Here is a 20,368-nt window from a genome sequence, read left to right on the forward strand (position 1 = left end):
ATTTTATTTTAAGTAAAATAAACCCAACAGGTCTAAATAGAATGTTCATGCTAAGTCAATTGAATTTGAATCATATTGTAAATAATGAATAAATTTTTAGTGCCCATTCATTTTGCGACACATAAATAAAAAAATATTAAATCATCTAAAAAAGCAAATAATATGATATTTTTTATCCATATATCACAAAATAATTGAACAAATATATTAAATCTGATTCACTAAAATTCGTAAATAAGGATAGACAGTATAAAATTAGAAACATGTCATCGAAAACTGCCAATTATTTAAGGTTTAAAAGTTGTTAAACATTTCATCAAAAAAAATAAAAAAATAAAAATGTTAAACATGCTGCTCAAAAAAAAAATAAAAAATAAAAAATTCTAACCATGGTTAACGAATACATTACCAGGAAAAGCGGTAGTGTCTAACCATGGTTAAGGGGCTGGGTGTTGTTGCCACTTGCCAATAATGAATCGGGGAGATGTTAAGGTTCCTCTCTCCACGAAGCAAAGAGTAAAGAAATTACCGAGTTTCCATCATTCCAGAACTGTAATTCTACAAACCCCTCTTCGTAAGTCTCATCAAAATGTATTCTTTTTCTTCTTGGTTTTGAGTTTTCTTCTCTGGGTCATATAGGAATTCCGTGTTTCTGTTGAAAAGTGTTAGATCGGGAATTAGAATAGTGTTCTGTGGACATGTAAAGTTTTGATTTTGATTTTTCTCTTTTATTTTGATCAAAATTCTTTTCCATGAAGTTCTGATTGTGCTGGATCTCGTTGATGATGCCACTCAAATGCTTGTGATTTAATATCGTTTACTCAATTAGCAATATGGGAATTTTGGCATTGAATTACATGCTGCATGGGATTTTACTTGCTTTTCGAAAATTGTGTTGATTTTGCTTATAATTCATGCTTATGGGGCTGTTGGATTTAACCCAATATTCCTGAGTAGCTCTTTTCCTGGAGAAAGAAAAGAGACAATTGTATATAATACTTATCCAAATTCTGGGTTTCTTGCAAATTGTTATGTCATTCTATTTCATATGGGTTTTGGTGATAACTTGTGAAACCAAATATCGTAACAGCTATATACTCAGGACTTAAGCCTACTCTGTTCTTTCAATCTATGATTGATTATTCACCATCTTATTTACTCTATTTTAATTTTGTTTGAGTATTTAGTGTTCTTATCTTTCCTTTTTAATGTGTTTACAGGTTAGATATTAAGAAGAGACCAATAGAGTTTCCATACTTTTTCTTTTCTCTCTGACTGATCAAGTTGACAGCAATCCTGCTTTTTGGTTCCCCATTTCCTTGTTTGTCGATTCTGCTTGATTCAAAGGCATCATGTTGTCCACTTAGCCAAGTTTTGAGCTTCAACAGTTGCAACACGATTTATATCTGTAATTTTGGTATCCCTAAAGGACGCTCAGCATTGATCAAAATGGGCCTCTCAAGTCTCCCAGCACCATCCGAAGGAGTATTATGTGTACTTCTGGTAAACACTGTATTGTCGATATCCATATTTAAAGGCATTGTTAGGACAATCCTACACATTGTTGGTATCCATCTTTCATCATCCACCACTTCATCCCCTTCACCAGAAGCATCCCAAAACCCATCTGAGTCATTTGAATTCCATCATAGTCCCTCAGAGAGTTACTTTGAAGAGTTTAGAAGCCGGACACCAACACTTAGGTTTGACAGTGTGTGTTGCTGTAAACAACCTGAACATGATTGCTCTGTATGTCTTACTCAGTTTGAACCAGAATCAGAGATAAACCGTTTATCTTGTGGCCATCTCTTCCATAAAGTATGCTTGGAGAAGTGGTTGAACTACTGGAACGTTACATGCCCACTTTGCAGGACTCCCTTAATGCCTGAAGATGATGATACATCTCGCTTTCAGTGAGCAATGGTTGAGCATGCTAATAAGAGAAAGTTTCATGTACAGTATAGTGGTGTACATATTCTTGAGAGTTTTGATGTTCGTGCATCTGAGTTCTTCAACCTTTTTAACCCTTTGCCTTTTATGATGTAGAGCTTGTGGAGGGTTTTGTTTTCCTTTATTTCTCTCTGTGCTCCTTAGCACAAACGAGGGATATACTTTTTGCTTGCATCTTATGTTTGTTCATAATGCCCACCTTGTTCAGAGCCTTAAATTCTATATTGGGCATTTGATCCTAATATGGAAGCATTAGTTGTACATTCCTTTTCTTTTGCCCTTTAAACACTTCCATCACCATGTATATATATAGTGTAATATGTAAAATTGCTGTGGTTGGCAATAAGTCTCAGTTATCGCAAAAATAATACAATCCTTATATCGTTTTGTTTTTGCTATATACTATGTATCTCTATCTTGCTTTTCATATATTTTTTTTAGAGAATGGGGTGCTTTTCTTGGATTTTTCTCTTTTTCATATCAAAATAGCCTTTTTAGAGAATTAATTTTTGACATAATACAACAATGATATTCGATCTATATAACTATTCCTACCTTGTAGCTTTGGTTAATGTTGATTCTATCAAAAGTTCATGCAAGTAGCGGCATGAAAATTAGCACAGTTAAGAAAACAGACTGATATAGGAGCATGTCTGATAACATCTTATTTTAGGAAAGTAATCACTTTTTAAAAAAGTTGCAAAAAAAAAAAAAAGTTTTTTTAGACAAAGAATAAGTTAATTCAATCAAGTGCGTACCAGCACTGCTTTTGTGTTGTTATCTTTCCAGCGTTGTATTAATTGACTCTATATATTTCAATCTTTAAAGTAGCATATACTAAGAGATTTGATTATTATCAAGAGAATGAACTCTAATTTTTAATGGGATGAGGTAATTTTGTTAAAGAAATGTACATAATAAATTCAAATAAAATAAAAAACAAATTTATTAAAGATTATGCATAATCAATTTTAAAAAATTTAAAGGTAAAATTAAAAATAATTAAGAATTATATATTTTATTTTGAGAAGATATATTGAAAAATTTAATCACTTTTAATATAAGAATTATAAATAAGTTAGTTAAATTTTAACGGTGTCCTGTACCGGTAAAAAATGGATGTGCGAAGGGCACTTGTCGTTCCATGAATTAAATGAGATTTGTGAAAGAGAATTGTCTAAATGCCACCGCTGAGAAATTTATACAATAATATGGAAATAGATTCTCTTATTTTTTTTAAAAAAAATGACATAGTTACATAAAAAAAATTATAATCATACAAAGATGAATCAATGGTGATAATTTTATAATTATCTATTTTAATATATATTTTTCTCTCTCTCTTGCTTTATCATTTTTTATCTACACTTCCTACAAACATACCAGATATATTCCCATTTTGGATTTTCCATATACAGGGTTTGGCTTCTTGTAATAATCATCAATGACATGAATGCAAAATTCGGTACGTGTCCGTTCTTTAACACAACAGATTGGGGCTCCTTAATTGAAAGAGAAATAAAAGTTGCATTGTGTAGGACCCTAATTCTTTGTTATTAGTGGAACGCATACAACAGCTGAGTTGAGTCGACCACTGATACTAACACTAATTAGAAATTCAAAACGGCAATAGCTCCACTTGTTAATTTGTATATTGGGCAGTGTGGCAGCAAATTCACCTACTGTCATATATTGTTATCTTAATTTTGGTACGCTATCGTATATTAGTGTTGAATATGGCAGGAAAAGTACTTGACCCTTGACTAAAGCTTTTAATTGATCATAATTTATTATAACCAAGATTGGTAGAATCTGCAGTTTTTATAAAGGAGTAATCCTTTCAAAGGCCTTATTAATATTTTAAAGTTCAGTTTGAGATAAATTCGGGTCAAAATAATATTTTACATAAAAATAAAAAACATAAAGTATACAAATCTCAAAATAAGATTTTAAGATTTCATTGACTTATCTTGGACTACTGCTTCGTGTTACGCGTTGTATTGGGCTTGCAAAGTTGCTTTGGTTGGGCCTATTTAAACTCAAGTTAGTCCCTTGTGTTGGGCCTATTTTGTATATGATTATATATTTTTTTTTGGTAGGTATATAAATATGATTTAAAATTTAAAAGAAATATTATCGTACAATAATTTGTGCTTTGCACACGCACATTCTAACGTTTGTTTGGTGTAACATCATACACTATAAGCTTACGTTATATATTATAATATTTTCAGTTTTTTGATGTGATCATTATATAGTACAAGTTTATATAACCAAATTTTTTAATATATAAAATGATGTATAACTTAATGAATTAATGTTGCCGATTAGTGCAATTCTTTAGGTTTAATATATTATCTTGATAATAATATATCAAGATACTTTTTTTTATATAATATTAATTTTTAAATATTAGAAATTTTTACACTGATCAATAAATTTTTATAAAACTTAATATTATATGATATATTTAGAAGAATTATATAAATATTTTATTAAAGGGTATTTTTGTTAAAAATATTTATTTTTATCCTATATAGTATTATGTAATGCATTACCGAACACTAAATGATATTATCTTATACAAATATTATCTTATCCAATATCATACCAAACTCTAAATAATATTAAAATTTAATCAGATCTTATACTATCAGATCTTATACTATCAGATCTTATACTATCAAACCTTATCCTATAATTTACATCATACATTCCCTTAATTTATAAATGAATTACTACACAATAAAATAAAATTTCTTAACATTATAATTTCTGTAATGTTTATCTACGCAAGGCGCCAAGGAAACCCATAATCTTGTGGCTGTGTCAATGTAAGCACCCCGTCACCAGTCACCACCACCTACGAATAGTTTATCTATCCATAGCAATATCGCCATTTTCAACACTCTATTCATTCTATTAACGTTTGCATTGACACACAGCAACCTCTTCAGCATTTCTTCGTTTCCCATCGTCTCAAGTGATGAAGTTTTACCTTCTCAGTCTCAGACACCATTTCCATTACCCTCTCTCATGCCCACTTTAGCACTTACACCCAACTGGGGTTCATGTTCATGGAGGTCATTGCTGAAGTTGGTTTTCTGCACCAAAATCCGCTTTTTCGCTGGAATAGTTCCTTCTCTTACCCTTTTATTCTGCAACCAAAGAGGTTCCTCTCACTTTAAGTTTTTCACTTTTTTTCCCTTACCCAATTTGTGTTTCTATGAGGCTGAACTACCTCTGTATTTGACAATTCTTATTGCATTATTCTTGAATTTCCCTTAAATTCTATTGGGTGATGGTACCCAGAAAGACTAATTGCATGTATACCCAAATTCTATGTTGTTCGGCAAGATGTTTAGTTTAGAAGCTTTCTTCTTGATAGGAAAAATTCTTCCTTTTCAGTGTCTGTTTATTTTAATTAGAATATGCTTGTTTGAGTATGTGGAAAACAACGTAAGGGAGGGAGTGAAAATGAAGTTTAAATTAAAAGATCTCAATTTTCACTCATTGTTGCTTGGTAGAGAGTGGGTTATTACTTTGAACTCAGTTTCGTGTTTTAGTGGTAGCCAAAACATGCAGGGTGGAGTGTAAATCACTTGCACTTCCCTTTCAGCCTTCTCATATTTTTGTATTATGAGGTAAATGTGAGGTGATTTTTTAACCCTGATTTTGGACCTCACCATTTCCCATCTACTCAAACATTCATTTTATTTATGTTATCATTTAGATATGCAAAAAATTGTAATGGATAGATTTAAGGAAGGGTTTTCTTGTATAGTTGACCGAAATTGAGTCTGATAGCCGAGTGACCAGCTTAACTAGTTCCTTCACTTTATCTACAAAAACTAGCCCGGCTGAAGCTTTTAGATTCTACACACCTTCAATTATAGTTGTTCTCTCCTTATTCGTTGAATTAGAAAGTGTTGACTCGATATATTGAAACAAAACAGTGTTCTTGCTTATTGAGAATTCATCACTTGAAATAGCCCACTCAGATTTCCCACTAAACATAGCAAATAGGGATGCCTTGTCATACCAACTGGCCGTTATTTTAACCCATTTACTATACATATGGCTTACAAGCATTGCTAAGATGATTAAGGATACCAAATGCGTAATTAATTTTGCTTTTATATTTGAAAGATAAGATTATTATGGATAGATCAAGAATGATGACCAATACGACTAGGAATTGTGATATCATCATGTTGATGGATATTCACTCTTTACAGTGTTAATTGTTTCCCCCTTTTTCTTGGGTCTTGGTTGCACTTATGTATTCTAATATTGGGACAGGCATATATGCCATCATCATGTACCTCTGTGCGGTGTATTCAGACTCACATGCTGTATGACAAACCATAAATCAGTCAGAAGATTAGCTGCATTGTCAACAGAGAAAGGTAATTCAAACACCTTTTTGGCTATGACGCATGGGTACTCTTAAATTGTTGCCATACTCATACCTGGTACGTATCTAGTGCTGGTATTTATTGGATACACATGGGTACATACCCGATACTCCCTTATTACTCTAGTACAAGTCAATTCATGCATGTAAAACACCAAGTTTTATTACTAAGTGGTTTGGTTTGCTACTAAATGAAACAAACTACAACTTCACTCCTTAAAAACCTGTGCCTTTTTTAAATATTTTTTCTTACTTGAGTTAGACCATTATGATAATTATAATCTCTTATGATTTAATTACTTTATTGTTTATGTTTTCTATATTTCTATAGAATATATGTTGCTTTATCTGTACCCTAGTTTTAGAATTTTTGCTGTACCCTGTACCCATACTGGCATAGGTACTCACATGAATATCCATGCAATTTTGCTTTTTGTAAGCTCTTGTTAATTTATTTGGTTATGAGTCATTTCCTAAGCATATGGTTGTCTACTTTCTTTAGTCTTGCTTTAATTTGTTTTGTAGCTGTTGGATCCTTATCACGACTGTATCGTTCAAGTGTTAACACATCCAAATCATATCATTTTTTCAAGTCACAATTTACAATTATATATTAGTATAATCTGATTCAGGCTTAACTTGTCACAAGATCACAGGGTCAGGATCAGGAGTTAGATCGTATGCTTCATGTTAAAATATTTTATTCTTGTAGTGATAGAATTACCTTTGTTGTATCCTTCCCTCTGCAGATAATGAAAAGTAAAGAATTAGCATGATGCATTAACAAGTAGATAGATCATATGTAATAAGTTTCTGTAAATATGTTCAGAAGCAGTGGTGCATTGTGCCACTTCAATTTTTCAATATTTGTTAAACAATTGGAATTAGCTTTATGAATAGAGAACATTTTTTTTATTTTTTTTATTTTTTTATTACATGGAGGGTAAAGTAGATTTATCTTCATAAAACTCTATTGCTGAACTGAATGCCTCAACTACAACGATAATAACTACCCTTGTTCTTGGTATTAGCTACATTAGTCCAGAGTTCTTTTTTTTCTATTTTTTTAAATACTTGGAACAGTCTTCTTGTTTCTCTTCATCATCCTATATGATCTAAGGGTACTTTCTTGTTCTACGTTTTTGCTAACTATCAAACAAGGCCTCTCTCAATAATATAAATTCTACATGGGTGCAAAATCTGCCTTCTGGCATTAATGTTCCAAATCATGCTTTCTCAGTGTATTTTCCTCCAACTTAGAATGAATGATGAATCTGGGCAGTCTGATTTCTCAGGCAAGCCAACCACTAGTGTTGATGAATTATGCAAGATCATTTGGACTGTAGAAGCTGATTTAGAAGATGGTCATCTTCTGTACATAACTGGTGATCCTGCTGTATTAGGCTGCTGGAAACCAAACATGGCTGTACCAATGTCTCCCACGGAGCACACTAACATATGGAAAGCTGAATTTATGGTAATTTTTCTGTGCTGTCTAATTTAATCTTATATATTTATTTATTTGTATAGAAAGAAAAGAAAGTTTAAATCAGAAGATGTTTCTACATTTAGATTAACTTTTGTATTCGTCTTTGCCTTGAGCTGAGGTTGGCTGAATAGGTTTCTCAAGCACAGTGAGAAATATATAGAGCAAACCAACAATACATCAGGAATAGTAGAAAGAAACCTCCCCCAATAGGGAAGAGTTATATCTCTGGAAATCAACACAAATACCCTTGAAAAGCAAATCTGTCCCTCAAAATTTCTGTGGTTCCTGTCAATACAACTACAGTCTGTGTTCTGCAATAAATGATAGGAGACCCTTTGCAAAGTTTTGCATCTTCAAGATCAAAATGTTCCTTCCATTAAAGTTTGGATTATTATATGAAGCTTCAATATTCTTGGAATACTGTATGAACATCAAAGTACAATGTACTTTTTTATGAATTAAGTGACTCAGCTTGTAATTTTATATTTGCAGATTGCTTTTGGCTTAAACTTCAAATATAATTATTTCATTAAGGGAAATTCAAGGTCCTCAAGTGACATTCTTTGGAAGCCTGGACCAGTGTTTTCTCTGTCAATACCTCTTACAGTCCTTGAAGGCAATGAAATTATGGTGAGGGATTTATGGATTAGGTCTGATTCCCAGATATCTTCAGCTCATGCTTGGAGCCCCTTCACAGAAGAAACATATCTTCTAGAGCAACCCTCTATATCTTTTCCAATCAAAGGTAATACTTCATCATTTTACTCTACGCTAGAAATATTTGTTTTTCCCAATATGTTTCTGAACACTCAAATGCTTCCAGTGGTTTGACAGATGAAGGAAGGATTGTGAGTCTCGTTGAAAATGATGTCCTAAAGTCCGAGAAACTCAGTTTGGGAGATCAATTATTTTACGACAATGAGGACATGGTGATTGCAAATGATAAGGATTCACATTCTACTAATATCCTCTCTGAGAATTACCAGCCTGTTGAGGAACCCTGGCTAGTCCATTCATCCCCTTCCATTGTCTCCAAGGATACAATGAAATCCAGTGAATCTGAAACTGATGACACTGCAGAAGAGCAGGTGAAGCTGGTAGATACAGAAAAGTTGTTACCTGAAGAAAGTAGTAATATAATTTCAAAAGACCCTGTTTCAACTACTTTACTTATTAACTCATCAATTTGTACTATGCAAAGAATTGCAGTGCTAGAGGATGAAAAGTTGGTTGAATTATTATTTGAACCAGTCAAGAGTAATGTGCAATCTGATAGTGTATATGTTGGGGTAGTCACAAAGCTTGTTCCCCATATGGGTGGGGCTTTTGTTAATATTGGAAATTCTAGACCTGCTCTTATGGATATTAAGCAAAACAAGGAGCCATTTATATTCCCTCCATTTCGTCAAAGGACAAAGAAACAAGAAATTTATCTCAAGGGAAAAAATGATCACATGTCTCATGCTACTGACATATCTGATGGTTTATCAGACATAAATTCTGAGGATGGTTGTTTAAAATCTGTACACAATGACTATGATGAGCATGAAGGAGAGGATGATTTTTATATTTCAGAAGTTCTTAAGGAAAATGTGAATGGTAGCATGGTCGATGATGAAGTAGAAGCTGACTTTGAGGATGATATAGAGGGAAGTGAAGTCCATATAGAAGGAGAAATTAATAACAGTTCTCTTCCTTTTGGCATGAATGGGTCTGTCAACTCAGATATTTTGCAAACAAAAGACACAAGGAGAGCATCCTACGTAGCTTCCGGCGAAAGCAAATGGATCCAAGTTCGCAAAGGAACCAAAATAATTGTCCAAGTTGTTAAAGAGGGCCTTGGTACTAAGGGTCCCACGCTGACTGCTTATCCCAAACTAAGAAGTAGATTCTGGGTATGTGCTCTTCCATGCTTGCACCTTGCATAAACTTTAATTGTATATCATTTTTGGTCTCTCTCATAAATTGCATATACTGTGTTTCATCTGAATTGGACTCTTTGACCTGCAGGTTTTGATTGCACGATGTGGTAAAATTGGAGTCTCCAAAAAGATTTCTGGTGTTGAGCGCACAAGGTTGAAAGTTATAGCAAAGACATTGCAGCCCGAGGGTTTTGGCCTCACTGTAAGAACTGTTGCTGCTGGTCATTCTTTTGAGGAACTGCAGAAAGACTTAGAAGGTTTGCTTTCGACTTGGAAAAATATAATGGAACATGCAAAATCTGCAGCTCTTGCTGCTGATGAAGGGGTGGAAGGAGCTATTCCTGTTATTTTGCACAGGGCAATGGGTCAAACTCTCTCAGTGGTGCAGGATTATTTCAATGAAAATGTTAGTTCTGTTACTAATTTTAAGACACTCCATTGATCTCTAGGATGTTTAACTTAACTGTGTCTATTTTTATTAAAAAGAAAATCCGGGTTACATTCTGTCCTCTCCTGATTGATTTTATCATGATATACTTCAGGTTAAGAAACTGGTGGTTGACTCCCCAAGGACATTTCATGAGGTATGATATCAGCTAATTGGAGAAGGCTAAGTTGCACTATTAGGACTGGAGTATGTCTGTTTTTGTATGTGAACAATATTGGCTTTTCTTCCCCGAGAGAGTTAATCAAGACGAGTAGGGTGATTTACTGTTAGAATTAGTTTCTGAACCCAACTGTGGGATAGGCTGTCACATGTTGGTTTACCATTTTCTGTTAACAAATGCTTCCAGTCAAAGCCTGGAAAAAATGGAAAACTGTATCTTACATCTCACATGTGTACAAGACTTAACTTCATTTTAGTTTATGGTTATACGTTAGCATGCTGATTTAGTTGTTTGTAGTCAAATAGTGCTATATGAATGGTATAATTATTTTTTGCAATTGCAAAACTTATATCATTGACTAATTTAAGATTCAATTTCAATGTTCAAATTGACTTGACACATCTGTTTTGGTGATTTTAACCTTTATATTTAATCTTCAGGTGACCAATTACCTTCAGGAAATTGCCCCTGATCTTTGTGATCGAGTTGAACTATATGATAAAAAAGTTCCCCTTTTTGATGAATTCAACATTGAAGGAGAGATTGACAACATCCTCAGCAAAAGGTGAAATTTTGTTACTTCATTTGTTATTAATCATTCATATATAGCTTTTAGCATGTATTATCTTTGTCCTTATGATCTTATTTTTCTTAAAGATATTTCATTAAATTGTGTTAGAATATCCTCAAGGGCGAGCCTTGGAGTAGCGGTAAGGTTGCTCATTGTGACCAGAAGGTTACAGGCTCGAGTCTAAGAAACAACTTCTTTGTAAAAAATACAAAGGCAAGGCACCCCTACCCTCACAAGTTGGGGAGCCTTGTGCACCGCCCCTTTGTGTTAGAATATCCTCAAAATATCTTAGAATATCTTTAGTCTATCTTCCAAAATTATTAAATATCTTAAAGATCTAAAGTATATATTGTGGAATCAATTAGTTATCTTATTGAGGAGGCAATCTTAATCATTACTTCCTAATTTTACTATTTTTCGTTACATAATTGGGGCTAGTAGTTTTCTTGTATTAGTGGGCTTGTGCTTCTAGTAGTAATGGTTGTATACTACACTAGTAACCTAATATTAGTATAAATAGGACTATTGGAACAGTATTTTGTATCAACATAGCAACACATCAAATCAATATCAATCTCAAATTATTTAACTCTTTTACTACTTCCTAACCTAAACCCTATAGTTCCAACAGATTGCATATATGAAACTAACCTAGTGAGGATCATTTGGGAACTTTTTGAGTTAATAAGAGAAAATATTAGATTTTTAAACAAGTAGTTGTTGGTGTTATTTGGGATAAACCATAATTGAGTTTTGTCAAGAGCAAAACTACTGAAAAGCTTAGGCAGTTAGGTGCAATACTGTTAGAGAAATTTAATATAAATAATATAAAACTAGTAACGTGCCTTCACCTAACAACTTAAGTTTTTGGATTGAAATGGTTCTTTACATGATATTAGAGCCTTAGCCCACATTCTATTAAAAAAAAAATGGAATTTCTTAGCATATGTAGGCGGGGCCTGATGCATTGTTCACCCTTCAAATCCAATGAGTTCTTGTGTGAGGGGGCGCATTAGAGAAATATAATATAAAAGTCATTAATATAGCTTCACGTAACAACTTAACCTTTGGGGTTGAATTGGTTCTTTACAAATACAAACCTAAGTTTGGTTTGTATCTTTAATACATCCCCTCGTGCCAAAACCCTTTATGTTTGAACTTGAAGCATGGATAAAGCAGATGTCCACTCAAATCTTGTGCTTAAATTATAATTTAATTAGTAGAATGGGGCTGACAGGATTTGATTCTTGACTGTACTGTCAAGAATTAAATCTACCCAAAAGCTTAAGTTCTACGTCTATGCCAGGAGTGCTTTACATCTGGCTGGAAAATAGGACATTCAATGTTTGCGGATGCAGTAATTTAGATTTACAGTATGTAAGATTTATTTAGTTATGTATTGTTTTAAGTGTTTTATGGAATGGAAAGAGTCCAATTCAGAGGATAAGGATTCAAAAAATCTTCTAATAGAAACTGATGGGCCTGAAAGTGAAATAATTATTTAGTTAGTTAGGGAATTATTCTAGAAGGTTCAATATAGAATAGGATAAAAGGAGAGGAGTGTGTGTAGTGAGGTAGGCATGAATTGAGCATTTGGTGAGTGGGGAATTGGGATCTCTTGAAGCCTAGGTTTGTTGGTTTCGAGGGTGAGTTGGGGTCTTTTGGTTTATTTTTCTGCCATTAGTGTCTGTAAAGAGCTTGTCTCCATTATTTTACTTAATATAATTTTCTGGTTCCATCAGAAACCATTAAAAATATGCAAGAGGTGCCTTCCAATCAAGTGAATTCCTCTCATAAGAAAATCTTCAAAAACATCAAAAGCAAAGCAGAACACTGTAACGGGGACAATAATATTCTCTTTTATTTCGAAGTAATCAGATGACCAAATTTGGTTATCAACAGTTCTAACAATTCATTTCCTTCCTTTAAAGTTCTCCTTTCTGGGATAAACTTGTCAGGTATCTTGAAACTGCATTACTTTTCCTTATAACCAATTTCAAAAACTTCAGGACAAACAAAATATCTTGCATTATAAAGGCATTCTTAAATTATAAAGCAAACAGACTCTTAATTATATCTTCCTGATATCAAATTATTGATTTTTCACAAGCTGCCTGCCTTCCAAACCATTCAGTGCGATTAAAAATCAGAATATTGTTAAAAAGGCCAAACAGTAAATAGCAGTCTCTTTGCCAATATTCTTAAACAAATGTCAATTGATCTGGCCTTCCTAGAATCCTAATGATAAGTTCTTAATTTGGAAGCTTTCTTTATGTTGATCACTTTATAGGGTTCCGCTTGCTAATGGAGGTTCTCTAATCATCGAACAAACTGAGGCATTAGTTTCTATTGATGTAAATGGAGGACATGGGATGTTTGGTCATGGAACTTCACAGCAGAAAGCTATTCTAGAGGTCAATCTTGCAGCTGCAAAACAAGTATGTTAGACGCTGCATTCTTTATGATCATTTATTTGTGCATCACATGGGCTTTAGTAAGATAAATTTTGCTTTTTTCTGACTTGGACAAGTACTGTTATTTCATTTTATTTTTTCACGCAAAACTGTTTTTTTCTTCATCACTTTCTTTTTATCTTATGATAATATATATTTAAAACATCCATTAATGTGAATTGCTTTACCTTAAATCCTGAGTTATTTCTGAAGTGTCAATGAATTCCATTTCACAAGGTTTTTAGGGATATTTGAAGAAATTTAATATTTAATTTGGAGTAATATCTGGTCTATTATCAGCATAAACTTTATACATTATCAAATGAAAAAAAAATGTCGCATCAAAATAAGTAAGATATTTTACTTTCAGCTATACTCTTAAGTAATATGTGGTGGCATACTGTTAGTCTAAGTGTTATACACTGACACTAAATATAATTTTAATACTTTGTTATTTTATTCTGCTGTTTTAGAGTGATTAATGATTTCCAGGTTAGATTTAGTTATCCATGTTACAAGTGTGAATGCGTAAATGCAGTTAGACATTTAGTCTTCTAGTAGCAGTTTATTGAAATTAAACACAAACAACTTCTATTCAAAGGTTCTTTACTATATGCTAGACTTGAGTTAATTTGTCCCATTTTGATTGTAAGGAGATAGTCTCGTGATTTTAGGAAGAAATGTGAGTTTATCATTGTGGTGATCTGTATTTGCATGTAGGATCAATGAAGCAAAAGATAATTAAATAGGGTTTGTACTAGTAAAACCTTCCAAGAGGTTAAAGACAAAGTCTATTTTAGCTGAACATACCATTCCATTGATCAAAGTTTTCTTGTTCACAACTTCCTTGCAAATCAATTAAGCACCAATATCTTTTCATTTGATGATATTCTTTAAGCTTTTGTGATAAAATGTTTAACATGTTGATGCTCTTTGCTAGATATGAATTCATTTATAAGCCTTCAACAAACAACTTAAGCTTTTATGGGAGTTAGTCATTGACATGCTATTAGGGTCTCTTTGACCACGTGGCCAAGAGTTTTATCTTGGACACCCACATTCTTCTTAAATAAAGTTGAAGTTCAACACAAGGGAGAAGTAGACCTGTGTATTATCCATGCTTCGAGCCTAGAGGGATCTTGCATTAGGGTGCATGTTTAATATAAAACTATTCATGAGCCTTTATTAAATAGCTTAAGTTTGTAGGAGAGTTTTGCTTGTCAGTGTCTTGATGAAGTTAAACTTTGTCTCTATGAATCTCACATTGATTAAGTACATTAGTTAGCAGCCTATTCGTTTCAAAGGAGGAGAATAATTAAGGATTTACTATGCAACCGTATATCCAAATATTTCCCTTTTCCATTTTAATTCCTCAAATCCATCTCACACAAACTATGCAGTACGAGCTCTTTAATAGAAACAATGTGTTACAGATTGCAAGGGAGTTGCGACTACGGGATATTGGTGGCATCATCGTGGTAGATTTCATTGATATGACAGATGAAGGTAAATAGAAGTCTCCCTCTTTTTTGGGCTAATGAATTATATAGTAAGTAAATGTGTTCTCAGATGTACTTTTAGAAGATTTTATTATACTGGTTGGAGTTTTAAAATTACCGTTGATATGTTCTTAAAAAGTAAAATATAATGACACTTCTGCATATGTGAGAGTCCCATAGCATTTAGACTTCCCTTTTTAAGTTTGTGACTGTAATTTGTGTCACTTTGCAAAATTTGCCAACCTAACCTATAGGTCATGCATGGTAATAATCACATGCTTGCAGATTAACTTGTCGATGGCAATAAAGTTTAATTATTGATGAATTATTTAGCCTGAATTTGGCACAAGGAAATTTTCTGTGCAGTAGTTTTTCATGGAGCTCCTCCTTCTTGTTAACTATTCTCCATCTGATTGAAACATATCTGATCTCTAATAAAAACCTGCAAGTGCTCCAAAAAAGGCTAAAGTGCAATCATGAATTTATGATTTTTTTCTCAATTTTGCAACGAAAATAGGAAACAGAACATTTTACTCTCTTTTCTTATTCTTTGTTCGTGTATTTATTCCCACCTAGTGTATTTATTCTCTTTTGAACTTAAATGGGTTTCTCCCTTTTAATTTCTTCACAATACTTATTCAAGGAATCATTTGATCAAAAAGTTTGAGCTGTTATGAAAGGAACAAAAATGGTTTTATCACTCTAACAAGGTCCTTGAAGTTAAGATCTCCTGAGCTTGAAATGTGAACCTAGGACAGGCTTGCAACAGTCTTTAGTATAATGTTACCCTAAAATTTCTTGATAAATGCTGAGATTAGTAGACCGCTTGATCTGTTGGGTTCTGATAACATGTCAAAAGGCCTCCTGCTCTAATAGCTTTAGTTGTTAAAGAATGCCCATAATAATTTAAAAAATTGTACCATCTCTCTTCAGAGGAAAAAGTATTAATTTTTCCCTTCTATCAGCAGTTGTACCGATTTTTGATTTCATGTTCTTTTTTGCTTTAACGAGTCTCACTATCACTTTGTACACAGAATTGATAGCATCCATATTCTCAGAAGAACTGTAATTTGCCTAAACAATCTGTATTGGGATGCAAAATATTTTGGAGCTAACTCTTTAATAAAACTAGTTATAAGGCACTAATGAGTCCCACTGAAGTCTTAAGTTGTTGACAATATTTATTTAAAGTGAATTCTTTTTTTGATCTTAATCTATCTTTTACTCCTGGCCTTTAGATTAAGTTATTAGGCCTCATTTTTATCACTCTGGACTGCCGTAGTTAATGCTTCAAACTTAAGCGCAAAGGAATAATAGATGTAAGAGAAAATAATCTGTGGACATAAAAAACGAAATAGACTGTCAATGATTGGATCACCTGAGTTTTGCAATCAAGTTTGTGGTTGCCCTTACACAATAAAAATGACAAGCATCTGGTTGACCCGGAACTTTGTGCTTTAAAGCTACCTAATGCCACATTAGATATCAGGTTTTGCCTGACTTTTATTATGTTTGAACTCTATTCTCACCCTGTGCCCTCATTCTATACCTTCATGTAGGAGTGAGGACTGGAGATGTGACTTATTAAGTCATCTAGCCTCAATGTAAACAATCTCCTGAATGTTATAATATTGTCAATTCTAGGTTGTTGATGCAATGATATTTAGCTTAAGGATGAAATAGTACATCATTTGTTATGCCACTCTGAAATGACTTCTCCCTAGGTGTTATTAGTCTTAATGTCCTTATCAATATATTTATTTATTGAATTTGGATTCTTCTTGATCAGTAAACAAAAGACTGGTCTATGAAGAAGTCAAGAAAGCCATTGAGAGAGACAGATCAATGGTGAAGGTCTCTGAATTGTCAAGACATGGACTCATGGAAATAACTCGAAAGAGGGTAGGTTGCTTGTCTATAGTGGATATATTAGCTATATGTTAGTTCATTATAGCAGACTTTACTGCAACAACACAATGATTGTACCTTGATGTAACAACTATGACTGCGTTTGGATTTGTTGAATCAGAAAAATGGAGGATAAATATGGAAATAGATAGATGTGAGATGAAATATGAGAAATTTTGAATTTTTTTTTCTTGAATGTTCATGTACAAATATTTTACAATATATAGACTAATGTGAATAATTGTTCTCCTCACAAAGAGCTGATTCTAGGAAAACAAATAAGAAGCAAATCAAACCTATAATGTGTCACATGTCTTTCCTATAATCTGTCCTATCATAATCTGTCTAACTAGAGAGAAAAAGAATATGTACTAATTACTCAATTGTTCATTCTATATTTACAATGTGCTTCATATGAAACATTAAGTGAGCAGCTTTTTCTTTTCTTTTCTTTTGCTACATATACTTCCATTGGTTTTATTCAAGTATAACATCTCAAATAGGGTGCCAATTTAATTTAACTTTCTGTTACTTTACTAATCATTGTCCTTCATGCTTGCCTCACGTCGTGACTCACTAAAATGACTATAGATTGACAAGAACAATGCATGAACTACAATTTGTTTAAGTTGCATTCTCCTCTGATGAATGTTGGCACAGCACCCAGTCAAGTTTAGTAAGATTCATTAAAATAAATTATGAATGCTTTGCCAATGTTTGACAGGTTCGACCAAGTGTGACATTCATGGTTAGTGAACCATGTGCTTGTTGCCATGCCACAGGCAGGGTTGAAGCTTTAGAGACGTCCTTCTCAAAAATTGAACAGCAAATCTGTCGGTTTCTTGTAAGTAGACATTTTCGGTCTCCGAATTTTGTTTCAGCCATAAGATCTTGGGGGAATAAAACCTGGAACATTAGTGTCAGAGACATTTGAAAAGCTCTATTTGACATTTCCTTAAGCACCTTTTATGTATTCAGTAAGATAGACTTTAGCTTCTTAGTGCATATTACCTGCTGCAATATATTTTTCTTCTTCCTTTACTCCTCTGAGTTTATGGTAACTCATTTCTGTAGATCATATTAGTGTTCTGTTCACTTCCCTCCCTATTGTTACTCATTGTGGTGAGTGTGATTTCTTGTTTCTCTCCATTCATATCCCAGGCAACAGTGGACCGTAAGGCAGACCCTGAAAACCCCAAGTCCTGGCCAAAATTTATTCTGAGGGTTGACCATCATATGTGTGAGTACTTGACTTCAGGGAAAAAGACAAGACTTGCAATATTGAGCAGCTCTCTCAAAGTCTGGATTCTCTTAAAGGTATAACTGATAAATGGATATTTCGCTTCAACGATTGTTGCTATGCTTATACAATTGTCACCATTCTTAGTTTCTTTCAGTTCAAAGTAATGGTAGGGTTGGATTTAAATTGCAAGGTATAGAGGCAAAGTCCTCACCGCCATCACAAAATAATAATGGACACTTGTTTTATTTACTTCTTCCACCTCAATTATATTTACAAAATTGCTTCCATAAAAATGAATATCGTATTAGTAGTCTATTTTTAAGTAGAATATATTTTGGAAAAGTTAACTTCGGAAAACTACTTTTGAAAGAATGACTGAATGTTTTTTATAAAAAAAATAAAAAAAAAATATGTTCACTCAAATAATTGTGGGTTTAGCATCCAAATATAACTTGCCTCTACGCTGTAATCTAATGGGTTTCTCCTAGATTTAATCTTGCACATGTCACATTGCTGTCTAGTGAATGACACGCAAGTGCAGTTGAGCTCTTTATAAAAGCCAGGTTGGAATTTTATCTATTGGGGTAATATTTCCGTCCTGTAAGATTTTTGGTGGCAAAGCCTATATTAAATGTGATTTTGGGTTGATAAAGCATTACTTTGAAAATGATTGTTGTAACATTTATTTCTCAGAAGCTTATATAATTTTCAAGTCCTGCATTGCTGAGCACTGATTCGCTGTTTTTAATTAATTCTTCAGGTTGCTAGAGGGTTCACTAGAGGATCATTCGAAGTCAAACCATTTGCAGATGACAAAGTGGAAAAAAACCAGCATCAAGTTGCCATTTCGATGTTAAGATCCTCAGAGTCCAGTATCAAAAAGCGTGGCCAAAATCTGACTCTTGTTCAAGTAAAAAAATCAAAGGCTAGGGGAAAATAAATAGTTCTTTCTTAAAATAGGGTTTTGTTCCTTTTTGTACACATGAATTTTGTTTATGCTATACATGGCATGGGGAGAACAACTACGAGGGTGGAAGAGCAAAAATAATCTGGTTGCACTTTTGAGTTTCTGAGTTAGAAATAGGCTGTTATGGTGCAGCTTTTAGGCGGATAAGTACCATCCAAAACTCATCACAGTGAACAGTTTTGTTGTAAAGAACGACTCTTTTTACCAAGTGATTACGAATAGCAGGTTTCACGACTTCATTTGAGCCCCTATCAAAAGGTGCATACCGAACAACGACCCTCAAAAGGATGAAAAAGAGAAACTGGTGTACTCAAGCAGTCATTAGGTATTGATCAGAGTAAGGATTCCCTACCCTAGTAATTAATGGAAAGATTGAATTCCTGTTTGAGCTGGGAAAAAAAAAATAGTTTAAGTGTTATCTTAAAGAACAGCATGAGCAAACCGTACAAAAGCTTTGTGCTTTTGTATAACTCTTGTGAATTTGTTACAATAGAGCTGCTCTATGAATGTTATTTACACACAATTTTTAAATGTTACTATTATTAATCGCTCAATATTTTATGATCACTTACTATATTCCTTCATCTTTATATTTACTGTTCCAATTGCCTTACTTAAGTAGTTTAACGAATTTTACGTACAATTTTCTGCTTTAGATTAGAACTGTGTTGCTGATGGTTCAGAATTGATGTCTAAATTAATTGTGTATTATTTAATTCATCCCGAAATAAATTATCCCTTCTAAAAGCAGCCAAAAGAGTGTTGTCAAGAAAAAAGTAAACGCCTGAGCTATTATTTTGCCAAAAGAATGTGTTCAACCCATAATATATTTTAAGTGTCATAGCAGTGGCCTAATTTCTACTTAAAGGAAATGACATTCGCGATGAAAACTATGAAGGATTATGATGGAGCTTGATGTTTTTTTATAAGCATTTATTCACCTACTCATTAGCCATTTTTGTCCCTTAAGATTTATTATTATTTTTTGGTACAGTGAAAGCTTAACTAACATTTAGTCATTTATGGCAATCAAAAAGCAGTTCAATCTTTGGTAATCAAAAAACATTTCAAGTAAGAAATATATCTTTGAAAAGCATTTCAAAAAGCTTTTTGATTACCCCCAACAACCCCAGACGCACATCGAAAAACTTCCCCTTCAGCGCTTTCATCTTGTCTTTATGGTAATCAAAAAGCATTTCAATCTTTGGAAATATCTTTTTCATAAGAAAGATATCATCATGCCTCAATATAGGAAACAAAATCAAGTACCAAAAATAACATACTCAACACTCCGAACAACTGACAACTAAAATAGCTATTATTATAGCATTGAATTTCTAG

The 20,368-nt window shown here is 33.2% G+C and overlaps 2 protein-coding genes across 2 annotated transcripts; both read left to right on the plus strand.

Moving 5' to 3' along the window:
- The first annotated feature begins 473 nt into the window (after positions 1 to 473).
- On the plus strand, positions 474 to 2,324 carry LOC133285905 (probable E3 ubiquitin-protein ligase XERICO). The gene is made up of 2 exons (XM_061483224.1): positions 474 to 574; positions 1,221 to 2,324. Exon 2 carries the CDS (start codon positions 1,450 to 1,452, stop codon positions 1,915 to 1,917), a length of 468 nt encoding a protein of 155 aa, XP_061339208.1. The 5' UTR covers positions 474 to 574; positions 1,221 to 1,449; the 3' UTR covers positions 1,918 to 2,324.
- Positions 2,325 to 8,474: 6,150 nt separating this feature from the next.
- Positions 8,475 to 19,540, plus strand: LOC133285893 (ribonuclease E/G-like protein, chloroplastic). Its single transcript, XM_061483207.1, has 11 exons — positions 8,475 to 8,601; positions 8,680 to 9,751; positions 9,867 to 10,184; positions 10,321 to 10,362; positions 10,827 to 10,951; positions 13,248 to 13,395; positions 14,844 to 14,916; positions 16,699 to 16,811; positions 17,542 to 17,661; positions 17,979 to 18,134; positions 18,821 to 19,540. The coding sequence occupies exons 2-11, from the start codon at positions 8,783 to 8,785 to the stop codon at positions 18,998 to 19,000; spliced, it is 2,244 nt and encodes a 747-aa protein (XP_061339191.1). The 5' UTR covers positions 8,475 to 8,601; positions 8,680 to 8,782; the 3' UTR covers positions 19,001 to 19,540.
- Positions 19,541 to 20,368: the final 828 nt, after the last annotated feature.

This window comes from Gastrolobium bilobum, unplaced genomic scaffold, assembly GCF_033153095.1.
Source record: "Gastrolobium bilobum isolate Gb01-03AN ecotype WA unplaced genomic scaffold, APGP_CSIRO_Gbil_v1 utg1530, whole genome shotgun sequence".
Classification (NCBI taxonomy): Eukaryota; Viridiplantae; Streptophyta; class Magnoliopsida; order Fabales; family Fabaceae; genus Gastrolobium; species Gastrolobium bilobum.